At 34.1% G+C, this 25,203-nt stretch overlaps 1 protein-coding gene across 3 annotated transcripts; it reads right to left on the minus strand.

The window, feature by feature from the left end:
• Positions 1-1,247: 1,247 nt before the first annotated feature.
• On the minus strand, positions 1,248-23,898 carry LOC138691867 (zinc finger and BTB domain-containing protein 49-like). 3 transcript variants are annotated; one of them, XM_069814427.1, is made up of 7 exons: positions 23,169-23,898; positions 22,298-22,833; positions 21,893-22,210; positions 21,584-21,660; positions 16,935-17,015; positions 8,831-8,913; positions 1,248-4,420 (listed from the first exon to the last, which is right to left on the minus strand). In XM_069814427.1, exons 2-7 carry the CDS (start codon positions 22,662-22,664, stop codon positions 3,694-3,696), a joined length of 1,653 nt encoding a protein of 550 aa, XP_069670528.1. In that variant the 5' UTR covers positions 22,665-22,833; positions 23,169-23,898; the 3' UTR covers positions 1,248-3,693. The 3 variants fall into 3 exon arrangements, with proteins under 3 accessions (XP_069670528.1, XP_069670527.1, XP_069670529.1); XM_069814426.1 differs by having other exon boundaries at positions 22,298-23,898; XM_069814428.1 differs by lacking the exons at positions 22,298-22,833; positions 23,169-23,898 and having other exon boundaries at positions 21,893-22,285.
• Between the last annotated feature and the right edge of the window lie 1,305 nt (positions 23,899-25,203).

Consider the following 25,203-nt stretch of genomic DNA (forward strand, 5'->3'; position numbering starts at 1 on the left):
AGTAATAAGACTCCAACATAACTGAAATGCTTTTGGGCACGCAAATGAGAAAAAATAATTACCACAGGCAAAAAAAAATATAAACTCCAGAACTCAATTAAGCAAAAATGTATTACTGGTAGACAAACAAAAGAAAACGTTGAAAATTATCACGTTCGATTAATATGCATGCTACTATGGTACGTTTTCTATTAGAGTCGGATTTAGTAAGATATTTTAATGGATTTTAATAAATTATATGCCTCCTCATTAGCTTTGTTAATGAATGAGGACTGCATATTTTAATGTACAGTACCTATATTGAATAGTTCTCCTATATATGGATCCTGTGTAATTATTCTGTCAATGTGAACGAACATGTTTTAGCATTGTGCTTATCAACGGTAATATTATGTATGAATTTTCGTGCACTTTATGCTATTTGCCCTGTAATCCATGTTCTCTAACAACTTAGAGTAATGATTCTTCTTCGCAGTGTTCTTTCAGAAGGTTCGCTGACTTTAGTTTGTAAATCATATCTGTATCCCTTCCAGGGCAGTGTACTCAACAAACATTTCACCTGGCTATTGGTCGGTTTGTCGCATGGCTGTGTTAAGAGTGATATTGAATGGAAGTTCACTAAGAACCAACAATTTTCGTTGGTGTGACATAACTGTGACGAATGGCAAGTGCACAGATTGGTCCCAGAGTCTGTACTAGAGTAAGACATGATCGAATTCTCTGGTAATCCCATTATGTCAAGATGATGTCATTTCCGGATTAGAGTTTTGTGATCAACCATATCAAATGCTTCCACACGATTTAGAAAAAGTCACAAGCATTTGTTCTTTATTATGTGTAGCATTGAGGATTGATTCTGAAAATGAAACTATGTCATTAATGGTTCCCTTATCTCTTCTAAACCCAACATCTTCCGTGTCGACCTAGTCGAAAATGGATACGAAATTGTCTGTGTGCAATGACAGAATCAATTTTTTAATATGCTTCAACAACAAAATAGACGCTGTTCACTTGTCCACGTCATGATGGTAACTGAAATGTACTGCTCAAAGATACATACAACTCAAATGTATTTCTCGAGAATTCCGTGCGGCGGCCAATTCAAACTGAGATCATTCTGCCAGGGGTCTGTATTATCCCCGAGAAAAATTTATATCCTTTGAAGGAAACATGAGGGGTTTAGAAGTATTCCCCTAATATTAACTGTAAAAAAATCTAAATACCACTGGCATGACATTTTCCCTTCAATGAATTAATTTTTTCACATACTTTTATTTTACAACATGATAAAAAGAATACACTAAAATAGTAAACTTACAACACTTCATATGTTATACTGCCTAAATTTAAGAAATACTTGATCGAAGTTCTTCCCTCCAACAATGACACAATTTTGCCACCGATTTTATTGTTTGCAAACATTCCCGGAAAGTGTTTTTGAATTTGTTTTTATACATTTTAACGGAGATCTGAAAATATGGTTATTCTATATTTCTACTTGGCGAGACAAATAAGATACTGAAAGTAAAGTTTGAAGAACAATAAAATCAGAATTGTTAGTAGTGCTTGAACAGACTATTACCCCATCCACGCAGAGCACAGCATTGGTGAATCTTGGTGATTCACAGAAATTTTCAAGTGAGAGGGAATATAAAATATTGCAAAACAAATTGAAGAATCGCCATAGCCTGCGAGCAGGATGTGAAAGAAACAGTACAACAGAAGGAGTGGTCAATCTGTGCTGGCAGTGGGGAGCTCGCTACAGTCTGAACCCATGAAAACAGCTTTCTCCTATAAATGTTACTGATGGAGGAAAAAACACTACATCCCTGTCTCTGCATGAAACTTCCTTCAAGACGATCTGGTTCATCACTCTGTTGGCACTGTGAACAGTAGGCTACAATCAGTATTTAGCTTTTCATTTGTAACGAGTGAACCAATAAATAATTTATTATTATACAGAATGGTCTTTCATCTCCAACAGCATGAGAAATATTTCAGATATACATAAATTACATCGAAGGGACATCTGATACACGTAATGTATTTTTTATACTTGAAATAATTTTCAAGATAATAAAGTCAACTTCCTTTATTAAATGGGAACCAACTATGTTTCGTATTGCAAATGTTGCGTTAGCTCTGTGTAATAACAACTGGCTACTTTACCGACTGTTTGAATGTCACCAGTAAGAGTAAACATAAACCATGCCTGACTAAGGATCGAACAGAGGGAGGACAATTCTGGTTAGAGCTGCTATTTTTTAAAATACCCGATTTTACACTGTATAGGTAAGAAGCTTTGGAAGTCCAGCCTGCAGAACAAGAAGATGATGGAATGCAAGACAACATTCAATTCCTACATGAAGGTTTGATGTAACTTTGTATCTAGATATTTGAACTGTCTAATTATTATTTATGTTCCTTTCAGAATGTTTGTAATATATTTCTTGCCGTTTGAAATAAACTATTATACATTTGAATTTTTACAAATTTCTCCAACATGAGCACGTTATTGCTGCCAAAGTGTTTATTTCGAAAACCATCTATTTCATTTTTTTTTAAATTAAAAATTCAGAAAGTTAACATTTCGTTTTGGAAATAATTTTGAATGAAAGAAGTAGAGAAATTTTAAAACCTTCAATTAAAAAAAATAATAATTGACTGTCACAAAACAAAAATACAGATTGTCGTCTTTCCTGCAAAATTTGTGAAAAGTAAAATAGTGGGTTTGGAAATAAGCTACTCAAATCGTGACTTGGATAGCGACACTTATGTGGACCCCAAAGTATACAATATCTGTTAGCATGTAGCCTAAGTTCGTCACAAGAACCGCTTAAAGTATATCAGACTCACTCAGGTACACATGTATGCTGTAAGATCATTTTCGCACGAAACAATTCAAACCGCTCAACAACTTCAAAGTGGTGAAAAGAACACTAAGGGTCCATGCCATAACAGTGGGGTAATGCTTCGAGTGAAATACTGGCCAGCTCTAAGAACATAAAGTATTTTTTTTTTTTTAATTTTAGTACGTTACTTTATGACGCTTTGTCAACATCCTAGATTATTTAGCGTCTGAATAAGAAGGTGATAATATCGCTGAAATGAGTCCGGGGTCCAGCACCGAAAGTTACCCAGCATTTGCTAATATTGGGTTGAGGGAAAACCTCAGCAAAACCTCAACTAGGAAACTTGTTCCGAATGGGAATCGAACTCGGGCCACCTGGTTTCGAGGCCAGACGCGCTAACCGTTACTCCACAGGTGTGGAAAAGAACACAGAGGACAGTTACTTGCATTTAATGAAATGTAAATAACAGTTAAGATATACGTAGTCTTCGTGATAAACGTTTACTCAAATACCACATTTAATCACCCTAACAAGCGTCTGCATATATTATTAGCATTAGAATTACTTATCTAGAGTTAACACAATCGCGATTTCCATTGCACTTGAGTATAAATGAAACAATGAAAAATAAAATATTGTAAAATACGTAAGAGATACAAACAAAATAATCATGATCCATGGAATAGATGCTAAAAATAATGCAAAACAGAATATAACCGGATGAGCTTTATGATACACTTCGAAATATTGAGGAATATTTCTTTATCTCAGTATTCGCGTAGACAAAGTTACATACGAAAATTATGAATATTACCAAAATTTGAGGATCACAGTCTCGGCGTTACTTCTTCGATTTCTTACAAATCAGGTTACTTTTATGAGTTTTGAGCGAAGCCAACGTCGAGAAACAATAACCACACACATCACATATGAATGGCTTCTCGCCAGTGTGGGTAATAAAATGTCTTTTAAGAAATGTGTATTGTGAAAAACATTTTCCACAATCATTGCATTTGAACGGCCTCTCGCCGGTGTGAATTAAAGTATGCTTTTTAAGATCCCAACGCTTACAGAAACATTTCCCACAGATATCGCATGTGAATGGCTTGTCACCAGTGTGTATCCGTACATGATATTTCAAGGATTCTGATTTCAAAAAACATTTGCCACACACATCGCATTTGAAAGGCTTCTCGCCTATGTGCCTCCGTATATGATTTTTAAGATGAGACGATTGTAAGAAACAATATCCACAGATATGGCACACGAATGGCTTGTCGCCCGAGTGTGTTCTCAAATGTTCTTTAATATCCCAACGCCTGGAGAAACATTTGCCACACACATCGCACTTGAACGGCTTCTCGCCAGTGTGAATAAGTGTGTGGTTTTTAAGAAGTGAGAGTCTTGGAAATGATTTTCCACAGACATCGCATACATGTCTTCGTTTCCTCTTGTCGTACAAATGGTTGTCAAATGAAGCTTCTGAGACAGGAGTCTCAGCAGAGATGCAATTTTGAGGACTAGCGAGATTCACCAGTGGCGTTTCATGTTCGTCGGTGTTTAGAGTGCTGTAACCAAAATATGTCAGCAGTGAAGATTACGAATATAAAATTATGATTGGCTTTAAAGTGTCCAATGTCTTGAAATACTAGATAACACAAAGTAAGTTTGGATTTTGGGTAATCCACTGTGTCCTGAAATTTTAAAAGCCGAATTCCAACGACAGTCACAGTGGAGAAAAAAAAAATACACACAAAACATGATGGTGCAAAGAGGACAATGCTTTCATGAAATTGCTCCTGTGTGAGACTGTGAAGTTGGGACCGTCTGCAAAGACTTGATGGTTGATTTGAAAGACGCTCTGTGGACCAAGAGTCCTTTTCGAAGTTCGATAGTTAGAAAAATTCCGCAATAAAAAAGGTATTTAACTTCTTGCAGTTGGTATTCATTTGCTCTATCAACTTAGATCCCTCGCTATCCGTAAAATAATGAACAATGAAAATACCCAGATCTGTGACTAGAGCAGTGGTCTCCAAAAAGCATATAGTCATTCGTGATCCTAATGCTGCCCGCCGAACACAGTGTGCTGTATAGAAGGGGGAGAGACTCGTACCTCAACAGATGGGAGCGGTCAGTGAGGGATTGCGGCAATGATCTCCCTTATGTTTACACATAATAACATCGAAAGGATAAGTATCACACGTTTGTATATTATTTCGACATACTAGGAAGCGTCTACTTTTGATTGCGGAATATTCAATAATGGAATAATTCATTGTATTTTGTATTCAATGTATTTAAAAATAGGCTTAAGGACCTTACTAATAGACGGTAATTATACACAGTATTTAAAGGGTGCAAATGATATGTTGTTATTGAAGTGTTGTATCAGTGAAGTGTGTTGTGTCAGTGAAGTGTGTTGTGTAAGTGAAACGTGTTCCTGTCAGTGAAGCTTTATAGTTTATAGTGGCAGTGTAAAGTATTTGAACAGTGAAATGTTTTTGAAGTGTTAGTGAAATCAGGATAGAATCAGTGAAATGTGTCGTAGTTCCAGTGCAGTGAGTGAGTTGACAGCGAAATGAGTGTAATTTGAAAGGTACTTGTGCAGATATGAACATATCATACTCGTGGGTTTTTAGTTCGAACTTAGATTTAAGGTAAAAATTAGATTTCAAATGTTATTTTAAGTCACCGTTTCATTTAATTTAGTATATTCCCTGTTGTTGTTATTATTATTATGAATTATTGTTAGTATTAATTATTAGTATTATTATTAATTGTATTTTTAATTAATAAGTTTATTATTGTCATTATTGAGTGCAATTAGTTACCACTGCCACCGGGTATATACCCACTGCAGTGTGAATACATACATACATCCATAAATACATCCATACATACATCTAGAAGACATTCTGTATGCACGATTTTACAAATGCTCTTTCTGTAAAGGGCTTCATTGATTTTCCAATATTCCAAGTTAGAACATAGTTAGCACGAATTTTTTCTGTTTAAGACTGAGGATATGTGTGTGATTTGTTTGTATTTTCTTGTTTCAAATTAATCAAAATATTTGTATGTATTTCACCTAAAATGAAACGAAAACTGTAAGTATGTCTTGCGAAACTGAGTGTAAACGTACTGTAATATACTGATTATTATGTATAACCAACAGATATACAGACGTCCCAAAATAAATTATTTTCACATGTTGAATTTTAACACTCTCTTAAGGTTTCGAACAAATTAAACATTTCATATTCTTTCCACTAACACGAAAATATATTTCTCTTCCCTTTCATCCTTGAATGTACTACGTCCATGAGTAGAAGACATTGTGAAACGGTGGAACACTTCGACCAACACAGTGATAATGACAGTCCACCACTGCTCTTTGTTTGCGCATAAACATTGAGTACAGTACAGCTGGGGATGGGTGAGGCGGAGCGCGCTCATTACGTACTGGCTTCAGTTCCGTTCAGGGGCTTACTCGCGAGTACGCTTTTGGAGACGTCTGGACTAGAGTATGAGGTTAAGACGTTTGATCTGAACTGTAGTGGCATTACACAACCGATTTTAATAGTAAGACTGGAGAAAAACGTGAAAAAGAGTCAAAGACGTATATATCAAGTCATTCTTACATATCTCAAAGACATGCTACTTCTCATTCACACTCCCTGATTTCGACCTTTTTTAGTTTTTTTTAAGGAGGAAAATTAAATTTTCCATAAATGCAGCAAACTCCACAGATTGTTCACCAAAGTCACCAATTCCAAATGTTACGACGTCAATGACAGTGGCGATCCCCAGGCAATTTGCAGTGAATTTCAAATTCAAGATAATTTTAGGAAATGACGATTTTACATAAAGAAAAATAAAAAAATGTGGATTATAGAGCTTCAACGAGCCGTCACAAATTCTTTACAACAAAAAAAAAAGTAATAATAGCACAAGAAACCTTGCATATATCTCTAACTCTATTCAAAATCCATTCATCTAAGTACACCTATTCTGGAGTAATACATTTTTTCCTACAAAAAATTAAACTCTTCAATAAGTTTTCATAACAGAAAAATCGTTGGATACTCCTAAGTTTGAAGGACAGTGAGAGAGGTAGGTTTGCAGTGAAATAAAATTTTGTATACACGCATTTGGTTCCTGTACAAACATCAAAGGTTTTCACATAATTACAGTAAAACCTCCCGTGTAATACACTTTTTTGTCCGGTCCCGGCACATTTCATATGTAACGCCTTTATAAAATACCCGGTTTCTTGCGCTCAAGTCCCGCATAATACGCTGTTTCTGTGGAATATTTTCGATCTAATTTTCAGCAATGTACTGTAACAGCAATGAAAATCTTGGTCACTGAACTCACTGGTGCCATTAACCTGAAAAGTATTGGTATTCGACCCTTTACCTGCGCATTTAAACCTTCATACTTCATACCTTAGTATACCCCACCCTCTTGTTACGCTCTCGTATTCGATTCCTTACCTGCGTGGTTAAAGCCTACATACAGTTACAATACCTCACCCTCTTGCTAACCCTCTCTCTCAAATAACACTCTTCACTCAGCAGTAATAAAATTCTGGAAATTTTTGCTGGGCAGTTTGTTGTCCTTTAGTGTATTGAAGTGCCTGTGAATGTGATTACAATGAGTGTTAAACGAAAAGCGCTTTCTGTGTTGGAAAAATTGGAAATCTTACGAAAGTACGATGAGAACAGTACTCTTACTCAGAAACAACTCTCTGATGCGTTAGGAATCCCATCATCGACATTAAGAACGATAACAAAAAATCGCGACTCAATCACTACAGCTGCGATGTCAGGAGGATGTAATCGCAGACACTGAAGTGTGGTAAACATGAGGACTTGGAGAATACGCACACGGCAAACAACTATAAATGGCTTTTTTCCAGAAAGAATGAAGTACAGTACATATTGTCTTTGACATACAATACAGTAATTACATAATGGAGTAGTACTATATTACCTTTAATGAATCATGTATTTCAATAAAGAAAAATACTAATAGATACTGTATATAAGTCAAAATTAGTACACCCGCCTAATACGCGATCCTGGTTAATACGTGATTTACACCCGCTCCCTTGAACAGCATCTTATCGGGGTTTTACTGTGTAACAACGGTAGCCAAACATCCCTTTTGAAGGGGTGTCGTTAAACTTTTGGTAGAGGCTGAAGTAATTCTATTTTTGGGCATGTTTAGGCGAGTTCAGACGCAAATTACTGGAATAAACTGGCTTCGCTTTAGGATTTCGAACTAATAATACCAAAAATGTAAATCAGAATCTTATGTAACATTGCGTAAATTGCAAACAAAAAATAAATAACTAAATAAAATATTGTCAAAGGTTCAACGTTGTGTGCTTTCATTAATGTCTTGAGTTTGATCCAAAAGGGACTTTCTCCATTTCCAAAAGCAGTTTTCAATAAACCCAGTGGTTCGGAATCATTGTGAATATGATTGATCCAATGTGTTTGAAATCAATTGCATTCTAACCTGAATGAAGGCACAAACTGTTTTTCTTTAATTCCCAAAATGTAGATAACATGAGGAAACTAGCTTTCGGATATGCACGACAATATGTTGAAAATAAGATGCCGTATATGCTCAGAGACAAATGTAATCAAAAGAAACAGGACACCATTTCATAAAATTGGGTTCATGAGTTTGGTGAAGATATTTGAAGTGTCAAATATGTATCACTACATAGGCCTACATAAATAACTATTTTATACCTAAAACAAACTCTGTGAATGCTGGTCTCTCTTTTGTAATATATCATTTTTCTTGCAGATGTATCCAATCCAACATTAATGCTATTAAAGACAACTGTACAGCATAACTCAACGAATGCATTAAGGATTATACTTTCGTATTTATAGGCCTACTACATATTTAACTGAATCAGTGAAATCAAGGACTAATTAAAGACAAGATCACATGCTCACCTCTTAGCCAAGTCTTCAGATTCTTCTTTCATTATTTCCAGCTCAGCCTCTTCTTTTACTTCAACCACGTCAAATGTCTCTTCCTGTAAACAATGAATATAATAGATAATATTAGTGCAGACAGTTCGAAAGCCTCACGACAACCGACACACAAAGTAAGTGCAGGAGTTGTGTGACTCAGGATACAAGAGCTGGAGTTTGCAGTTGGAGAAAAATATACTAATAATTCATATTGAGTGCTGATGAAGAATTTGATATTTTAAGAAGTGAAGGATCATCAGCGACAGAAAGTGGCAGAGGTAGACGATATTCAGCCTTCAAGGAAAGATACAGGGAATAGATTAGGTGTGCCATCAGTTGACACAGCACATCTGATGCAATACAGCTACCAAAACACGACATGTAATTGTAGACTTTGAAAATACTGTGGACTCTCATAGGTAATATGCAAGAGGAACTTGAGCTTCAATGCAAATCAACATTTTCATGGATTTTTATAAGAAATGATGATGGTAATGTACTAATAACAATAGTAGTAGAAAAAATAATAATAATGAAAGAAATAATATAGCAAAGATAATGTTAGTAATGATTATGATGATGATATAATGAAAGAAATAATATACCAATAATGATGATAATAATGATGATGATGATAATAATAATGAAATAAATAATATAACAATGGTGATGTTAATAATGATTATGATGATGATAATGATAATAATAATAATAACAGAAATGAAAGCAATAATATAACAATAATGATGTTAATAATGATAATGATGATAATAATATAATAATAATAATAATGAAAAATAATATAACAATGATGATGTTAATGATGATGATGATAATAATAATATAATAATGATATTAATGATGATAATAATAATAACAATGAAAAAATAACATAACAAAGATGTTAATGATAATGATGATGATGATAATAATAATAATAATAATAATAATAATAATAATAATAATAATAATAATAATAACCAGGGAAAGGATTTATATGTAAATACATATTTACTTATAAAGCTAATATAATTTATATTTTGCATTATCTTTATGTTTCACAATGTGTAGGGTTGAAAAATCCTACTTTTATTTTCCATATTTTTCCATATTTTAGAGTTTAGTACATATTTTCGTTAATTTCCATATATTTTCCATATTTCATATAAAACAGTCCATATTATATTAGGTTTAACAATAAAACAAAACAAAATTCCATTAACTTTTAAAAATACATTTCAACAATAGAGATTTAAACACATGTTCAGTAATCCCTTTAACATCAGAGTTATTTGAAAATTAGCAGTCCTATCAACAATGGGAAAGTAAGTTACAAAACTGTATTAATTTAATTTAAAATTTTTAACAGACTTCAGTTGTGCAGCTCAACAGTTAAATGCCAGTCAGAGTACACATAGGTTCAGTTTTGTAAATCATACTATAAAGACGGTAAATATGCCAAAAGTACGTCATTCAGTCAATTTAAAATCAAAACTAACAAGTTACATTTCAGAATTTAAAGAAGATGGTTTATCAACTGACAATAAAATATTATTTTGTAATTTGTGTCAGTGTGCAGTATCATCTACACAAAAGTTCCTGGTGCAACAACACATTACAACTAGTAAACATCAGGCCAACAAACAACTAAATTCCAAGCAGAGACAATTGTTTTTAACACAACCAACAACATCGAATGTAAGATCTGAGTTTAACATCGACCTGTGCCGTTCTCTCATCTCTGCTGATATTCCTCTCTACAAACTAAAGAATAAGGTCTTCAGGGAATTCCTTGAAAAATATACTCAACATACAATCCCGGATGAGTCAACACTTAGGAAGACGTATGCTCCATCCATCTACGATGAGACAATACAGAAGATAAGAGATTAAAATAAAGATAGTTCAATTTGGGTTTCCATTGATGAGACTCCCGACAAAGAAGGTAGACTTGTTGGTAATGTAGTTATCGGTTTGTTAAGTGAACAATATTCTGAACGAATTCTTTTACATTGTGATGTTCTAGAAAAGTGCAATAACAAAACTATAGTTAAACTGTTCAACGAAGCTATGGGTATCCTGTGGCCAAAGGGTATTATGTACGATAATGTGTTATTCTTTATTAGCGATGCTGCCCCTTATATGGTCAAAGCTGGACAAGCATTATCTGTTGTATATCCTAAATTGACTCATTTTACTTGTGTGGCGCATGCATTTCATCGTGTGGCAGAAGTGGTCAGAGACAATTTCCCTAAAGTAGATTTGTTGATTTCATCAGTGAAAAAAGTATTTCTCAAAGCTCCCAGTAGAGTTAACGTGTTGAAAGAAATGTACCCTGAAATTCCATTGCCACCAAAGCCAATTTTAACTAGATGGGGTACATGGCTAGAAGCAGTTGAATATTATGCCGAACATATAGACTCTATTAACAATGTTCTCCTTGCATTGGACTCTGAAGATGCAGTCTCAATTGATACTGCGAAAACAGTTACCTGTGACATAAGTGTGAAGAATGACTTAGCTCACATTCAGCATACATTTTCATGCATCATAAAAACGCTCAAAAGTCTCCAAAATAGGCACCTTTCACTATCTGAAAGTTTTGAAATTATAAATAGTACTGTGGAACAACTGAATCGTGGTAGAGGTAAAGTTGCAGATGCAGTAAGAGCTAAGGTGGACACTGTACTTTCAAAAAACCCTGGATATGAAGAACTACAAAAGGTTGTTGCTGTGATGAGTGGTGAATCAACAGTGAAGATTAACTTGGACTTATCCCCAGCAGACATTGTGAAATTGAATTATGTACCAGTTACTTCTTGTGACGTCGAACGCTCTTTTAGTCAGTATAAATCTATCCTCAGAGACAATAGAAGAAGATTCACTTTTCAGCACTTGAAAGAAATGTTTGTAACCTATTGTTATGGTAACAGACAATAAAAATTGTGTTTTGTTGAAACTACATTGGAAGATAAGGTACGTCCATTATATTTTTTGTTTAGTTTGATTAAAATGTACCAATATTTAACGTACATAGTCATTTTTTTTATAATTTTAAGTCCATATTTAATTCCATATTTTGGTAAAAATCCATATTTAATTCCATATTTTGGTAAAAATAACTACATATATATTTACATATTTCATATATTTTTAGTCCATATAAATCCGTTCCCTGATAATAACGTATGGGCGATTCCAGAAATGCATATACAGTGTCAGTTGGGAGACCGGAGGGAAAAAGACCTTTAGGGAGGCCGAGACGTAGATGGGAGGATAATATTAAAATGGATTTGAGGGAGGTGGGATATGATGATAGAGACTGGATTAATCTTGCTCAGGATAGGGACCGATGGCGGGCTTATGTGAGGGCGGCAATGAACCTTCGGGTTCCTTAAAAGCCATTTGTAAGTAAGTAATAATAAAAATAACAGTTTTGTAGTTCTTGTAACAAATCCAAGTGCTTTATAAGCAGAATTAAGAATTTCGATGTAATGTAAGACTTAAAAGTGAAGTTTTGTGAAGTATTATGCCTAAATCTTTAATTGTTGATATGATTCTAAACATACGCCGTTTATAAAATAATCAATAGTTTCTTCACTTATTTTTTTACATTTATTTGGGTTAAGCAAAGTCAATTCATTTACACCAAGATGCAACATTATTAATATCTGTTGGCAAATTCGCTTCATCTAATGCATCAGATATAGTTTTGAATGGTTTTAAATAGTTAGCAAATTAAAAAGGCAGTTTGATTGAGTTATTACTTCAGGTAAGTCATTATAATCAAAAACAAAAGCGGTCCTAAATTAGAGCACTGTATTATGCCGGAGTGACTAATAAAATACTCAGAATGTTCACTGTGGAATGTTACATATTGTTTCTTAGTACTGAGATATGAACAGAAAAAAATTCGTTAAATTTCTAGAAAAACCAAATTTTATTAATTTATACACTAAGGCTTTATGATTTACTTTATCAAATGCTTTAGAAAAGTAACTGTATAGAACATCAGTTCTTTTTCTCATATCTAGATTGTGTATATCTTGCGAGAAACAAAACAGATTTGTAACAGTTGATTTCTTACAGATAAAATCAAGTTGAAAGCTAGATAATTCTGATTTAATATCGACAAATATCTATTTTATATAGGATTTCCTCAAATACTTTTGCCATAGAATTTATTATACAAATTAGCCTACAGTTACATATGTCACCACTTTTACTACTGTTTAAAATTGGTGTAATTCAAGATATTTAAATTTTTCTGGAAAACAATAAGTCATTAAAGATAAATTAAAAATATATCTTAATTGGTTTAATATAACACCAGAACACCGTTCATTATGGTCGTATTCCATCGGGACCGCTAGACTGCTTAGGTTTTAATTTCGTTTTTATTGTTAACTAGCCATACGCGTGCGCTCCGCTGCACCCGTTAGAAATAAATATAAAGTAATTACATAATTAAAATAGGACATTTGATCCAGGGAACTTTCGTGTTTGATAGAAGGATAAATCGTTTATTATGTTACTTAAATTGTATTAAAAAATTAAAATGCGATCATTTTGATCCAGAGACCACTCATTTGGTCATAAAAATTATTTTAGGAAATACAGGAAACGAATGCCTATCAAGTTTTCCGTGTATAAGAAGCTAATTTAATCTTACCTGTCCTCGATTCACTCAGAGGTTACTGTAATAACATTATAGCATTATGTCCATCTAGAGAAACTACACTTTCCAATGATGAAATAATAATTAATTATACAAATCGGTTAATTTAGCTTCCGATATTACTTCATACAAACACAGAAACATTCTCTGTAGGCTATGTTTCATAGCTTTCGATTGTTGTTGTCCAAGGGCCCTTATAGACGAAGTCATTTGTTTTTTATTTCATTTCCCACCTTAGAGGGCGTTGTTATTGTAATTTTGAAACTCATTTATCTCATTAAATATCAGTCCTATCAAAATTTTGCATAGAATGAAACTTATCGGAAATTTGTTTTAAAGAAACTTTTGTTATGTAATATTTTTTATGATAATTAATAAAAAGGGAGATATTTCGATTTATTTAATTCAAGCCCCTTTATAACCCCCCTTTTAAATAACATATTTTGAATGCCATATAGCCTAAATTCTAAGTTACAACGAACTTAATTTATACTCCCATTTTCATATAAATCGGTTCAGCCATTATCACGTGAAAAGGTAACAAACATCCAGACAGACAGACATACATACATACATACAAACAAAATTTTCAAAAAAGCTATTTTCGGTTTCAGGGCGGTTAATTATATACGTTAGGACCAAATATTTTTGGAAAATCGAAAATTACCAGAAAAATTTCGGCTACAGATTTATTATTAGCATAGATTTACTTCATCTTCTGAAATATAATCAATGTTATCTAATTTTGGTCAAACAATATGCTGATCATAATCGATTTGGGCAGTATTATAGTCAAAATTACAATTTTAAATTACAGACGAGAAGTATTGAGGGAATTTTTCGCAAATGCTTCCAGGATTGTATTTGGAGCCATTTAATTCAAATTCATTCTCAGTTAGTCGTGATAACTGCTTACTTTTAAGATATAACAAAAATGTCTTTATGTTATGATATACACCTTCTTTCAATTGCTTTTTTTGTTTGACAACTAATCTCAATTGCTTAAATTTGTTTTTGTAGTGTTTGTATGCTTCATTCATTTTTTGTTTGAGGACTAATCTTAATTTGCTTTTTAGTAGGTTATTTTACGACACTTTATTAACATCTAGGTTATTTAGTGTCTGAATGAGATGAAGGTGATAATGCCGGTGAAATGAGTCCAGGGTCCAGCACCGAAAGTTACCCAGCATTTGCTCGTATTGGGTCGAGGGAAAACCCCAGAAAAAACCTCAACCAGTTAACTTGCCCCGACCGGGAATCGAACCTGGGCCACCTGGTTTTGCAGCCAGACACGCTAGCTGTTACTCCACAGGTGTGGACTCAGTTGCTTAAATCTGTTATTATAATACTTGGATATTTTTCTTTTCCTTGCACACTTCTTTATTCTGGCAATTTGCATAATCTTACCACGTGTAAATCAAACAGGGTACTTCGACTTAACAATGTTCTCTCTTTTCGGAATACATCTGTCAAAACATTCATATAATGAAGCATACAGGTACTGAACATTGTCAAGCGTATATAAATAATTCCACCTGAAATCTCGAATACAGCAATAAAGTTGATTAAAATCTGCCTTACTAATAATCACTACATACGTCGTGTTTAACAGTATAACTGTTACACAGCTACGTCATAGTTTCGTCATTACTTCATTACGAAAGGTAACAGAATATCTGAGGTTCTCTACTGCATCCGGTAGAGCGCTCTAGTGTTGCGTGTTAAATATCGATAGTACAACTGGCTCTAATCGATTACCACACTACATTTTGGTCAAAGAGTACAAGCTACAGCAATATTATTCTAATAATTCTATGATCTTTGGTTTGTTCTTCTGTGGTTACAAGATAACCATCATCATAAAATGACAGTCGATAAGAACAGCTGTTAGAGGGGCGGCCATTTTCTCTCTATATACAACGCTTAAACAAGGGGTTTCGTGTATATAACTACTGCAAAGCAATTCCCATTGTACAGTTACAGCCTGTTTATACGTCCATAGCTTATTCACGGTTTATTAGTAACGTTTTCTGTATCAACTCTGCATAAGTCTAGTATAAAAACTATACACGGTTTATTAGTAAGACAATTAGTATTTACAATGCTGTTAAACAACTTTAATGCTAGATATTGGCATTAATTGCCAAAGAAGTGTGCTACAGGACAATCCACTGTTGAATTTGAAATTAACACTGGTTATTTCAGGCAAATTAAAATCGTCTACTATAAAGCATTCTCTTGAAGAGGTGGAGAAGTTCAAATATCTCGGAGCAACAGTAACAAATATAAATGATACTCGGGAGGAAATTAAACACAGAATGAATATGGGAAATGCCTGTTATTATTCGGTTGAGAAGCTTTTATCATCAAGTCTGCTGTCAAAAAATCTGAAAGTTAGAATTTATAAAACAGTTATATTACCGGTTCTTCTGTATGGTTGTGAAACTTGGACTCTCACTCTGAGAGAGGAACATAGGTTAAGGGTGTTTGAGAATAAGGCGCTTAGGAAAATATTTGGGGCTAAGAGGGATGAAGTTACAGGAGAATGGAGAAAGTTACACAACGCACAACTGCACGCATTGTATTCTTCACCTGACATAATTAGGAACATTAAATCCAGACGTTTGAGATGGGCAGGGCATGTAGCACGTATGGGCGAATCCAGGAATGCATATAGAGTGTTAGTTGGGAGGCCGGAGGGAAAAAGACCTTTAGGGAGGCCGAGACGTAGATGGGAGGATAATAGTAAAATGGATTTGAGGGAGGTGGGATATGATGATAGAGACTGGATTAATCTTGCTCAGGATAGGGACCAATGGCGGGCTTATGTGAGAGAGGCAATGAACCTCCGGGTTCCTTAAAAGTCAGTGAGTAAGTATAAAGCATTGTCATAAAACAATATCGCCAACACCTTCAGTGAGTTACAGTATTCTGAAACGTGCAAAAGAGGTGTTATATAAATAGTCATTGTTACTCATTAAGCAACATGAGGTATTGTGTATAGAAACCAAACGAACTTTGCAATGTGTCCTCACTGCAATTAAGACGCCACCATCCCTCACTTTGTCATTTGTTTGAGGGCTCTATTCACACCAACACATTTAGAACATCAATAGTTATTGTGAATGATGTGAGACAGGAAAAAACTTTATTAGGAAAATATGTTCCGAACCACTTCACGAAAATGCTCCATTACTGGCGGTCAGACTACGTGAGTTCAAATAATTTTGCATCAGTAAGTACTGAAAATAAAGTTGTAGAATGTAGATATGAATTACAGTGCATCACACCGAAAATAATCAGTACAATGTAAAAAAATACTAAAAGTGTAATGTCGCAATACTGTTAGTGGGGACGTAGTTCTCTGCTAAACAGAACACAGGATCAATCAATACCGTCACGTACCTGAGGATCACACACCGCTGCAGAGTCCTCAGGCTTCACTTCGCTTTTGAAACCATAGACGGGGTCGTTGCATGTCTCTTTCTGCAAAATACACAGAGAGCACGAATTGGTGAAAGAATGCTACTGGATGTTGGGTATACATGTCTTGCAAATGAATAACACACAAAATAGAAGAATCAGATAATAATCAGGGCCATGCAGGACTCGAACCCATGCCCGAGTACTGTGTGGAATCGTAAGTCAACCTCACTACCCCTAAGCTACAGGTGTGGATTTTCGAGCAAATGATAGAAGAGAACAAATTTCACAGCTAATAATTGAAAATGGTGCACCAGCATATACTGCACAAAAATAAATATATTTTACACGTCAGCAGAGTGCGGATTGCGGAATCATTCTGGCAGCCAACTAGAACGACAGATATCAAAACCATGTAACCATAACTTGCGGGTAAGTGATAAACAGAAAATATATACAAACGATATGCACAGATTCGATAACTTCAACAAAATATTATTATTATTTTTTTAAGTCTAGTGATCTGTAATGTGTTCAACAGTTTTTGCATTGTTTCAAAGTCTAGTGTGTACATTCCCACAGTATAGGAATGCACGATATAAACGATGCAACTGGGACTACATACGACTAGGGAAAGCGACATTCGCTATCGATTTGAAGTCGACAAACATCCTACAAATAAATTTCGAATGCAGTAAGGATGCAGCGATGGAACACATACTATAACTCTTCTTTTGTTTTACATGTTTATAAACGCTGTATCTGTAGGCGATACATCCTGAAACCTGCCATGGATACAAGAAACACCAGCTAATATCGAACCCTATACAAGACTCTATTTTCGTTAACATACATCGGTCTTTATATGATACAAGTTTAACAAATTACAAACAATAAGAACCAAATATTAATACCGTAACAACAACAACAATAATAATATTAATAATAATAATAATAATAATAATAATAATAATAATAATAATAATCGATGAATAGAGGCTCAGACTAAATTCAAGGTTTTCTATAAAACAGTAAAATAAAATGTCGCCAAGATTAACCATGGATACAGATCACGCGGATAAGTGGGTATTATTTTAATTAGGAATACAAAGAGCATATGCCACGCCATGAGAAAAGCTTTCCATGTTTCACAATCATTTATTTTCTAGTATATCATGGAAAAGCTTCCATTAGCTTTCATTTCAGTTTATCCGCACTAATGTATCTACAACAGAGATTTGAATACATCTGTTGATTATACCACAAGGAAGAAGTACTGGTAAACAGTTTCCTTGTATAATTGATTATCGTGGACGTGAACGTAAACTAATTGTGACAGAAATAGATGACCATACGTCACTGCAGTGCACAGTGGCACGGATTGCGATTCTAGCCGGAACAAAATCAATTTTCACATGTTCTCATTTTTATGCGTGTCCTATCTCAAGTTGTTGCTAATGAATCACAGAATGCTTATCTATGAGAGAGAAGCTTTGACACTAAACATACGGACGTCACACAATGATGTTGACGAGGATTCCCCTCTGTAACCAGTTTTATTGCTCAGCCATGCTGAAATAGTGTAAGAAGCAAGCTTGGTTTCTGTGTTCTGGGAGTGAAACATTTTGTGATTCTGAAATGGAAAATGAAGAACAAGGTTGGTAGATAATTATTATATAAATTTTATGATCATAATAACTTTGAATTTTTAGAAACGGAATGTTAACTTAACAGCGGGAAATGCGATTTTTTAAAACTATTTATCAAAGTAAACGTTGAGTCACGCAGAGTCACATTTATTTCTATGTCAGAATGTAGGTGTAAGTGTGCACTTTAAGACTAACCTAGTTTCATTTGCTCCTACTGACCGCTCTGCATGTGGTTAATTTTTTACAGACTCGGAACCGCTACCGGTGATTTCGCGCCGTGATCTATTTCCAATACTTGCCAATGAAAGTGGCGACTTAGATGAACTACATAGATATGTTTTGAACGAATTATGTATTGGAACATGTGATTCTAATAGTGAGAAGTGCATTCATAATATTTTGAAAAATATTCGAAGTAATTTTAACAGACATAGGATGGAGTGTCATCGTAAAAAGAACTATTTTCTTAAAAAACATTGCTCTTGGCAGGTCAGAGGCAACAAAGATATTTTTGAAGCTTGAAAACAGGAGATTATTTCTAGATTTCGCTCTCAATTAGGTCTTCTTATTGACAAACCGAAATCTGGTGGCCCTGGGACATCAAATGATGGCAATATAGCATGTCAGTTTTTTGAAAACCCACAAATTACAGCCAATATTACGGGCATTAGTAAGACCTCATTCACAGATTTTCTGTAATTTTATGCACAATTTCATGTGGATATTTAATATACAGTATATTGAGGCGTTTGAGAAGTACACCAATGATACAACCCATTTACATGTACAATAGTTATATCCATGGTACTACATGCCATCCAGTGTGCATAAAATACTGATACATGAAGGAAAAATTGCAGAAACTGCCATACTTCCTATTGGGATGTTATCTGAAGATGCTCAAGAGTCAAGACACAAAGATTTACGAAAGTACAGGTTAGATCACGCTAGGAAGTGATCTTGTGAGAGAAACATAGAAAATGTCCTACACATGTTGTTAGTATCTTCTGATCCCATCATATCCCAGATCAATCGACATCCAAGTCCAAGAAAATCAAAACTGTCAGTTGAGGTAACTAAACTGCTACAAGTACCAGCTGCGAGTGCCAACACCAGCACTGCTCAACTGCAACCCCAAGATGTGGATGACAGTAGCGCTAGCGGGTCCGACACTTCTGGAGATACAACAGACGCTTCAGATTTCTAAACATGAGTCATAAAATTTACTACATATATTACTTTTCTCTTCATAGTAGTGTGTAAAATAATTTCTGTTTACATTAATTTTTTATTTGCATTAGTTGTATGCAATTTCTATTACTGTACGATTCTTTTTTAATAAATAGGCATTCTATACTAAATAATAATTCTCATACAAATATTTCATCAAATGTCATAATAATTTATTTTCATCTTGTTATTTTCAACGATTCGAAAGGAATTCATCAATATTAGATTTTGTATCGGCTAGAATCGCAATCCGTCCCACTGTGCAGTGTACCGAACTATAGTAAACTCTCGTTCATACGAACAATTTTCCCGGTCCCTGCGCAAATACAGTCATTTTAATGGATTTTTATTCGGTTAACACGAATTTCTGTTTACACGAACTTCGAACAAATTTTCGGTCCCCAGATTTTTGTTCACTCCTTTAATATGAACAAAAGACAACTTCTGTACACACCCTTTATACTTTACTGCACGGAATTTACCTTAGCTCGCTCTCATAGTAAAGGCTTCAAGATATCGATTAGAACACGCATAATATGTAGGCTATTGCTATATTTCTCACTGTAACCAGAGTAGTAGCATAAGTCTTCTGCAGAGATGTCACTGAGTGCTACAGTGAGTTAACTGTTAGTTTCTCATGGCCAGCATTTGGGCTAACATCTCAATACGAGCAACAACACGAGTGAAAGAAGGAAAAAAATCTATAGCTATCAAAATTAAAGTTAAAATTTTGAACGAAGTGTCTCACAGAACTATGACAAAAATTCATATTACAAAACATTTGCAAATTCCAAAATCTACTCCTTCGGCCAAGATAAAATGGACGCTGCTGCAGCTTCCGGTTCTTCATCAGGAACAATGAAGCGAATTATGAAGAAGTGGAATCTGAAGTTCTTGAATGTTTTAACAATATGAACTAAAAGTGATTTAAATTAAATTCCCTGTGGTAATAAAAGTGATAATTTTTATAAAATAATATCCTCTATATCTGGAAGAGGAACTTGAACAAACCAAGGAAAAGTAGGAAAGAGGCTAGATATAAAGACTTCAAACCGCAAGTATTGATGATACATTCTTCTAACACAGTATTCAGGAAGGTTCAGAAGAACGCCATTGCAAATATGTGGTATGTTGCGCATGTTATCGTGTATTTTATTCCGAAATAGAGTTTGAATAATGTGAAAATGTAGAATTTCATAAAATATACGCCAGGATGAGAGTATAGTGCGTTTAAATTACACATAAAATTGAAGTAATACAATTTGTAAAATATATATTACATTCATAATTTTAAATATAATAAATTCTATACTGACGTTTCATTATTGCTTTATACACACTATTTATTCCTCAAGATGCACTATATACCCAACTGCATAAAAAAAAAGTGAGCTATGAAAATATAATTTACTGACTGAAGGATATCGCGGCATGAATAGTGAGTGCACATCGCATTCATAAACGTTTGTTATGACTTGCCCATCTCTCTCCACGACTGACGTAAACACGTACCTATAGCAAAAGAACAGCGAACCTGTTTCATCGGGCACTAAGTTTTGCTGCCTGCTAACAACTAATGGCATTGCAATATAACAGGAAAGCAGTATACAACTCTTGACGCATTTAACAGAAGAAATGTGAGTTTCGAAATATCTGATACCAGTAACAATCTACTGTAATAATCAGACAACAAACAAATTCAAAGCGAATATTTTAGTTCAGGGCTTTAATTTAAGATATCTTCTTACTTACATCTTCTAAATGAAATTCCTCTCCTTGGTCATTTGCTTGCACACCCGGATGGTTTAGTTCAGGTCCCGTCATTATAACTGAAAGAATAATGTCCTGAAATTAGCCAACTGATATTTGTGAAATGTTGGAATTTTTTATTTTATTTTAGACCTAGTTGGTTATTTAACGAAATATAACTGTAAAAATATAATTTTCATAATAATTGGCTTGATATTGAAATAGCACAAAATATCACACGATACATAGACTGACAGTTGTGCAAGTAATAGTAATGACAATACTAATAAGGACAACATTAAGTGAACTTACCGCCAAGCTTTGCTCTTTCACTTGTGTGTTGCGGTATCCGTTCAATTTCTGCATCATGTCCCATGTGAACGGGAAAAAATTTCACATAATAAGTACCATCTTTTATGAGTACTTCAATTGTTGATGGACAAGCTGCATCAATTTTATTTGTTCCCATCTTTTTTAAAGTCCGAATATTAGAGCCTTTTGCTTTATAATTATGAGATCTATGGCAATAGAAATACAGTTTCCCACTGCAGGACAGATGTTTCTGCGATGAATCCAACACATAGGAGGCAGAGTTTTCCAGTTGGTAACTACTTCTCCACTCCTGAAACTCTTCAATTGTACATAAATTAATATTCAAAATATATAATGGAAAATTGTAACATAACTGCTCTCTTTCAAATTATAAATTTAACCTACCTTTATTGGACGGAAATGTTAATTCTTCGCAGTGAATCTGTTTACCATGATCCACTTTCAAATGACTTCTCAACATGTTATACGAGTAATGTTCACTTTTGCATATTGGACATCTGATTCTGCAAGTACGTGACTTCTCTTGAACAATATTATGAGCATTTTTTTTGTGTTTCACTAAAGAGGCGTTAGAAGAAAATAAATTTCCACAGACAGAACATAAAATACTTCCTTTCTTCGGAGCTGAATCTTGATTCTTCTTGTGGCCATGTATATTTCTCATGTGGGCATATAAATTCTTCCTTTCTCTAAATACAAAACCACATACTTTACACTGTAAGCTGCAACGGTCATTTGATTCTGCTTCCATTATAGGATTGCCCTCACAGTTTTCATCTCACAGCCAAATAATATTCTTCCTGTCCTGAGACACTTGTTTGTATGAAACTTGCTCCTTGCTCCAGGTACAGCTGTTCATTACACACTAGGAAACCAGCGAACACTGAGGAAACCATCTAAAATCTACAGTATCAAGAAGACTGTGAAATAAAAGACAAATAGACACATACTAGACGAGATGGTCAATGTAGAGTATGCACAGCCCACTAAACGAATATTTCACACTTTTATCACTGCCAATGCTGCGCTATAAACCAATTTTCGGCAATCTAATGTAAAAGACTGCCTACAGATATTTGGAAAGTTTCAGAGAAAATTCACAAATTCAATCTTCTAACACGACTTTTTTGTTTTTATGAATTAAGTAATTTGCTGGGAGACATCGTTACATATAGACCACTCTTACGCTAAACCTGGAGTAATTTAAGCTTATTAATCAGATATGATTCTACTTACTGCTTTTTCATATGCTCACCTGTATGTAATTTCTATTTTATACATATTTCATTGTTATTTCGCATCCAAAGATCATTAAGAACGCTGAATATTACTTAATATCTCCTATCTTTCTTCAAATATTGGGGAGAGCATGTTGATAATGTTACGGGTAAAGCATGGAGGGCACTTCACTTTATTATGAGAATCTTAAGAAAGGCTAGCCCCAAATCGAGGGAAATAGCATATCTAACGTTAGTGCGACCGTTAATGGAATACGGAACTACGTGTTGGGATCCCTATAGAATATACCAGATAAATTCCTTAGAAAGAATCCAGTATAGGGCAGCGAAATTTGTTAAAGATAAAAGAGAAGATGGAAACGATACGATAAAAGAACTTAAATGGGAAACTTTAGAAAACAGACGTAGGAAAACTAGAATAACATCATTGTATAGAGCACATCTAGGTCAGAAAGCATGAGTAGACATAACGGCTCGGTTAGAAAAGCCAACGTACTATGGTAGGAACGATCATGATTTTAAAATCAAATGTAGGAAACAGAAAACGGATGTAGGTAAATTCTCATTTTTAAATAGAACTATAAATGATTAGAATGACCTACCTGCAGCGGTCTTTGAGGGCTGTCCTTCCTTAAGGAGATTCAAGAATAATTTAAAAAGTTGTATATAAAGTGAAAATTAAAATTAAGGTGACATTTAACATTTAATTTTTTAAGGTGACATGTATTTATCTAGGCTAACGAGTTTACTTCCTTGGTTGAATTGTAAATTATTTAAAAATAGCGTGTAAGAGGGCCTTAGACTAGAAATGTTTAGTTTAAATGTAGTTCTGTTTATAAGTATGCATAAGGATGTAATTATTTGACTTATTTGAACTGTTGTATCAGTGAAGCGAGGTGAGTCAGTGAAGTTATGGTTTTACAGTGCAGTGAACAGTTCCTATCAGTGATAATTTATAGCGTCAATGAAATGTGTTCTATAGTGTCAGTGAAATGTGTTACAGAGTGTCAGTGAAATGTGTGCTAAAGTGTCAGTGAAATGCGTCATAGTGCCACTACAGGGAATGAGATGAGAGTAAAGTGAAAGACTATTGAAACTTATGTAGGACCTATACATAATCATGTCGGTTGTATTGTAAAATTAGGTATTGTATTTTATGTTTTATTATTATTGTGTTAAATTGTATTGTGTATTATTATTGTATTGTGTGTAAAATTGTATATGTGTTGTAAAATTGTATTGTGTATTGTAAATTTTATTGTGTGTTTGTTATCATTTTATTGTGTATTGTTAATATTGTATATACCACTGCCACCGGGTGCTTGCCCACTTGCAGTGAAATACATACATACATACATACATACATACATACATACATACATACATACATACACACATACACACATACATACATATACCATGTTAATATTTTCATTTGTTTTCGTAAGTTAACAATGATGCACATTGGGAGCAACATATAAGAAATTATTTTCCTACACAATCGACGCTATATTCACGTTGTTTTGAAATGATTAATAGAAGATGGTTTGCTTATTGTTTATTACACGCACATTAATTGTACTGTATGTAATTTTTATTCCATACATTTTTTTTCTATCCCAAGATCATTAAGAATGGTGAATAATATTCATGCTTGTTTCCTGTATTTCTTAAAACATGTGGCATGTTAGTTTTTATTTGTCGTTATTTACGTAAAAATGATGCGCCAAAAATAATAATAATTTCGTACTCACTGCATATCCCTATATTCACATTTGTTTTTCAGTGATTTATTAAAGAATGTACCGGTATTTGAAAGACTAATAATTTAGAAACATATTACATAAATCATCCTTGTGCGAAAAGAAAATGCTCCCTGGACCAAATTATATTAAAGAATGTACCGGTATTTAAAAGACTAAATTAGAAACATGTTACATAAATCATCCTTGTGCCAAAAGAGAATGCTCACTGAACCAAATTATATTAAAGAATGTACCGGTATTTAAAAGACTAATTTAGAAACATGTTACATAAATCATCTTTGTGCCA

This window comes from Periplaneta americana, chromosome 16 (genome assembly GCF_040183065.1).
Source record: "Periplaneta americana isolate PAMFEO1 chromosome 16, P.americana_PAMFEO1_priV1, whole genome shotgun sequence".
In the NCBI taxonomy this organism is placed as follows: Eukaryota; Metazoa; Arthropoda; class Insecta; order Blattodea; family Blattidae; genus Periplaneta; species Periplaneta americana.

Coding starts and splice junctions, on each gene's coding strand:
- LOC138691867 (XM_069814427.1), bottom strand. CDS start 22,664: ATGGAAGCAGAATCAAATGACCGTTGCAGCTTACAGTGTAAAGTATGT. Junction 22,211..22,297: donor AACATTTCCGTCCAATAAAG/GTAGGTTAAATT, acceptor GTACAATTGAAG/AGTTTCAGGAGTGGAGAAGT. Junction 21,661..21,892: donor TGAAAGAGCAAAGCTTGGCG/GTAAGTTCACTT, acceptor TTATTCTTTCAG/TTATAATGACGGGACCTGAA.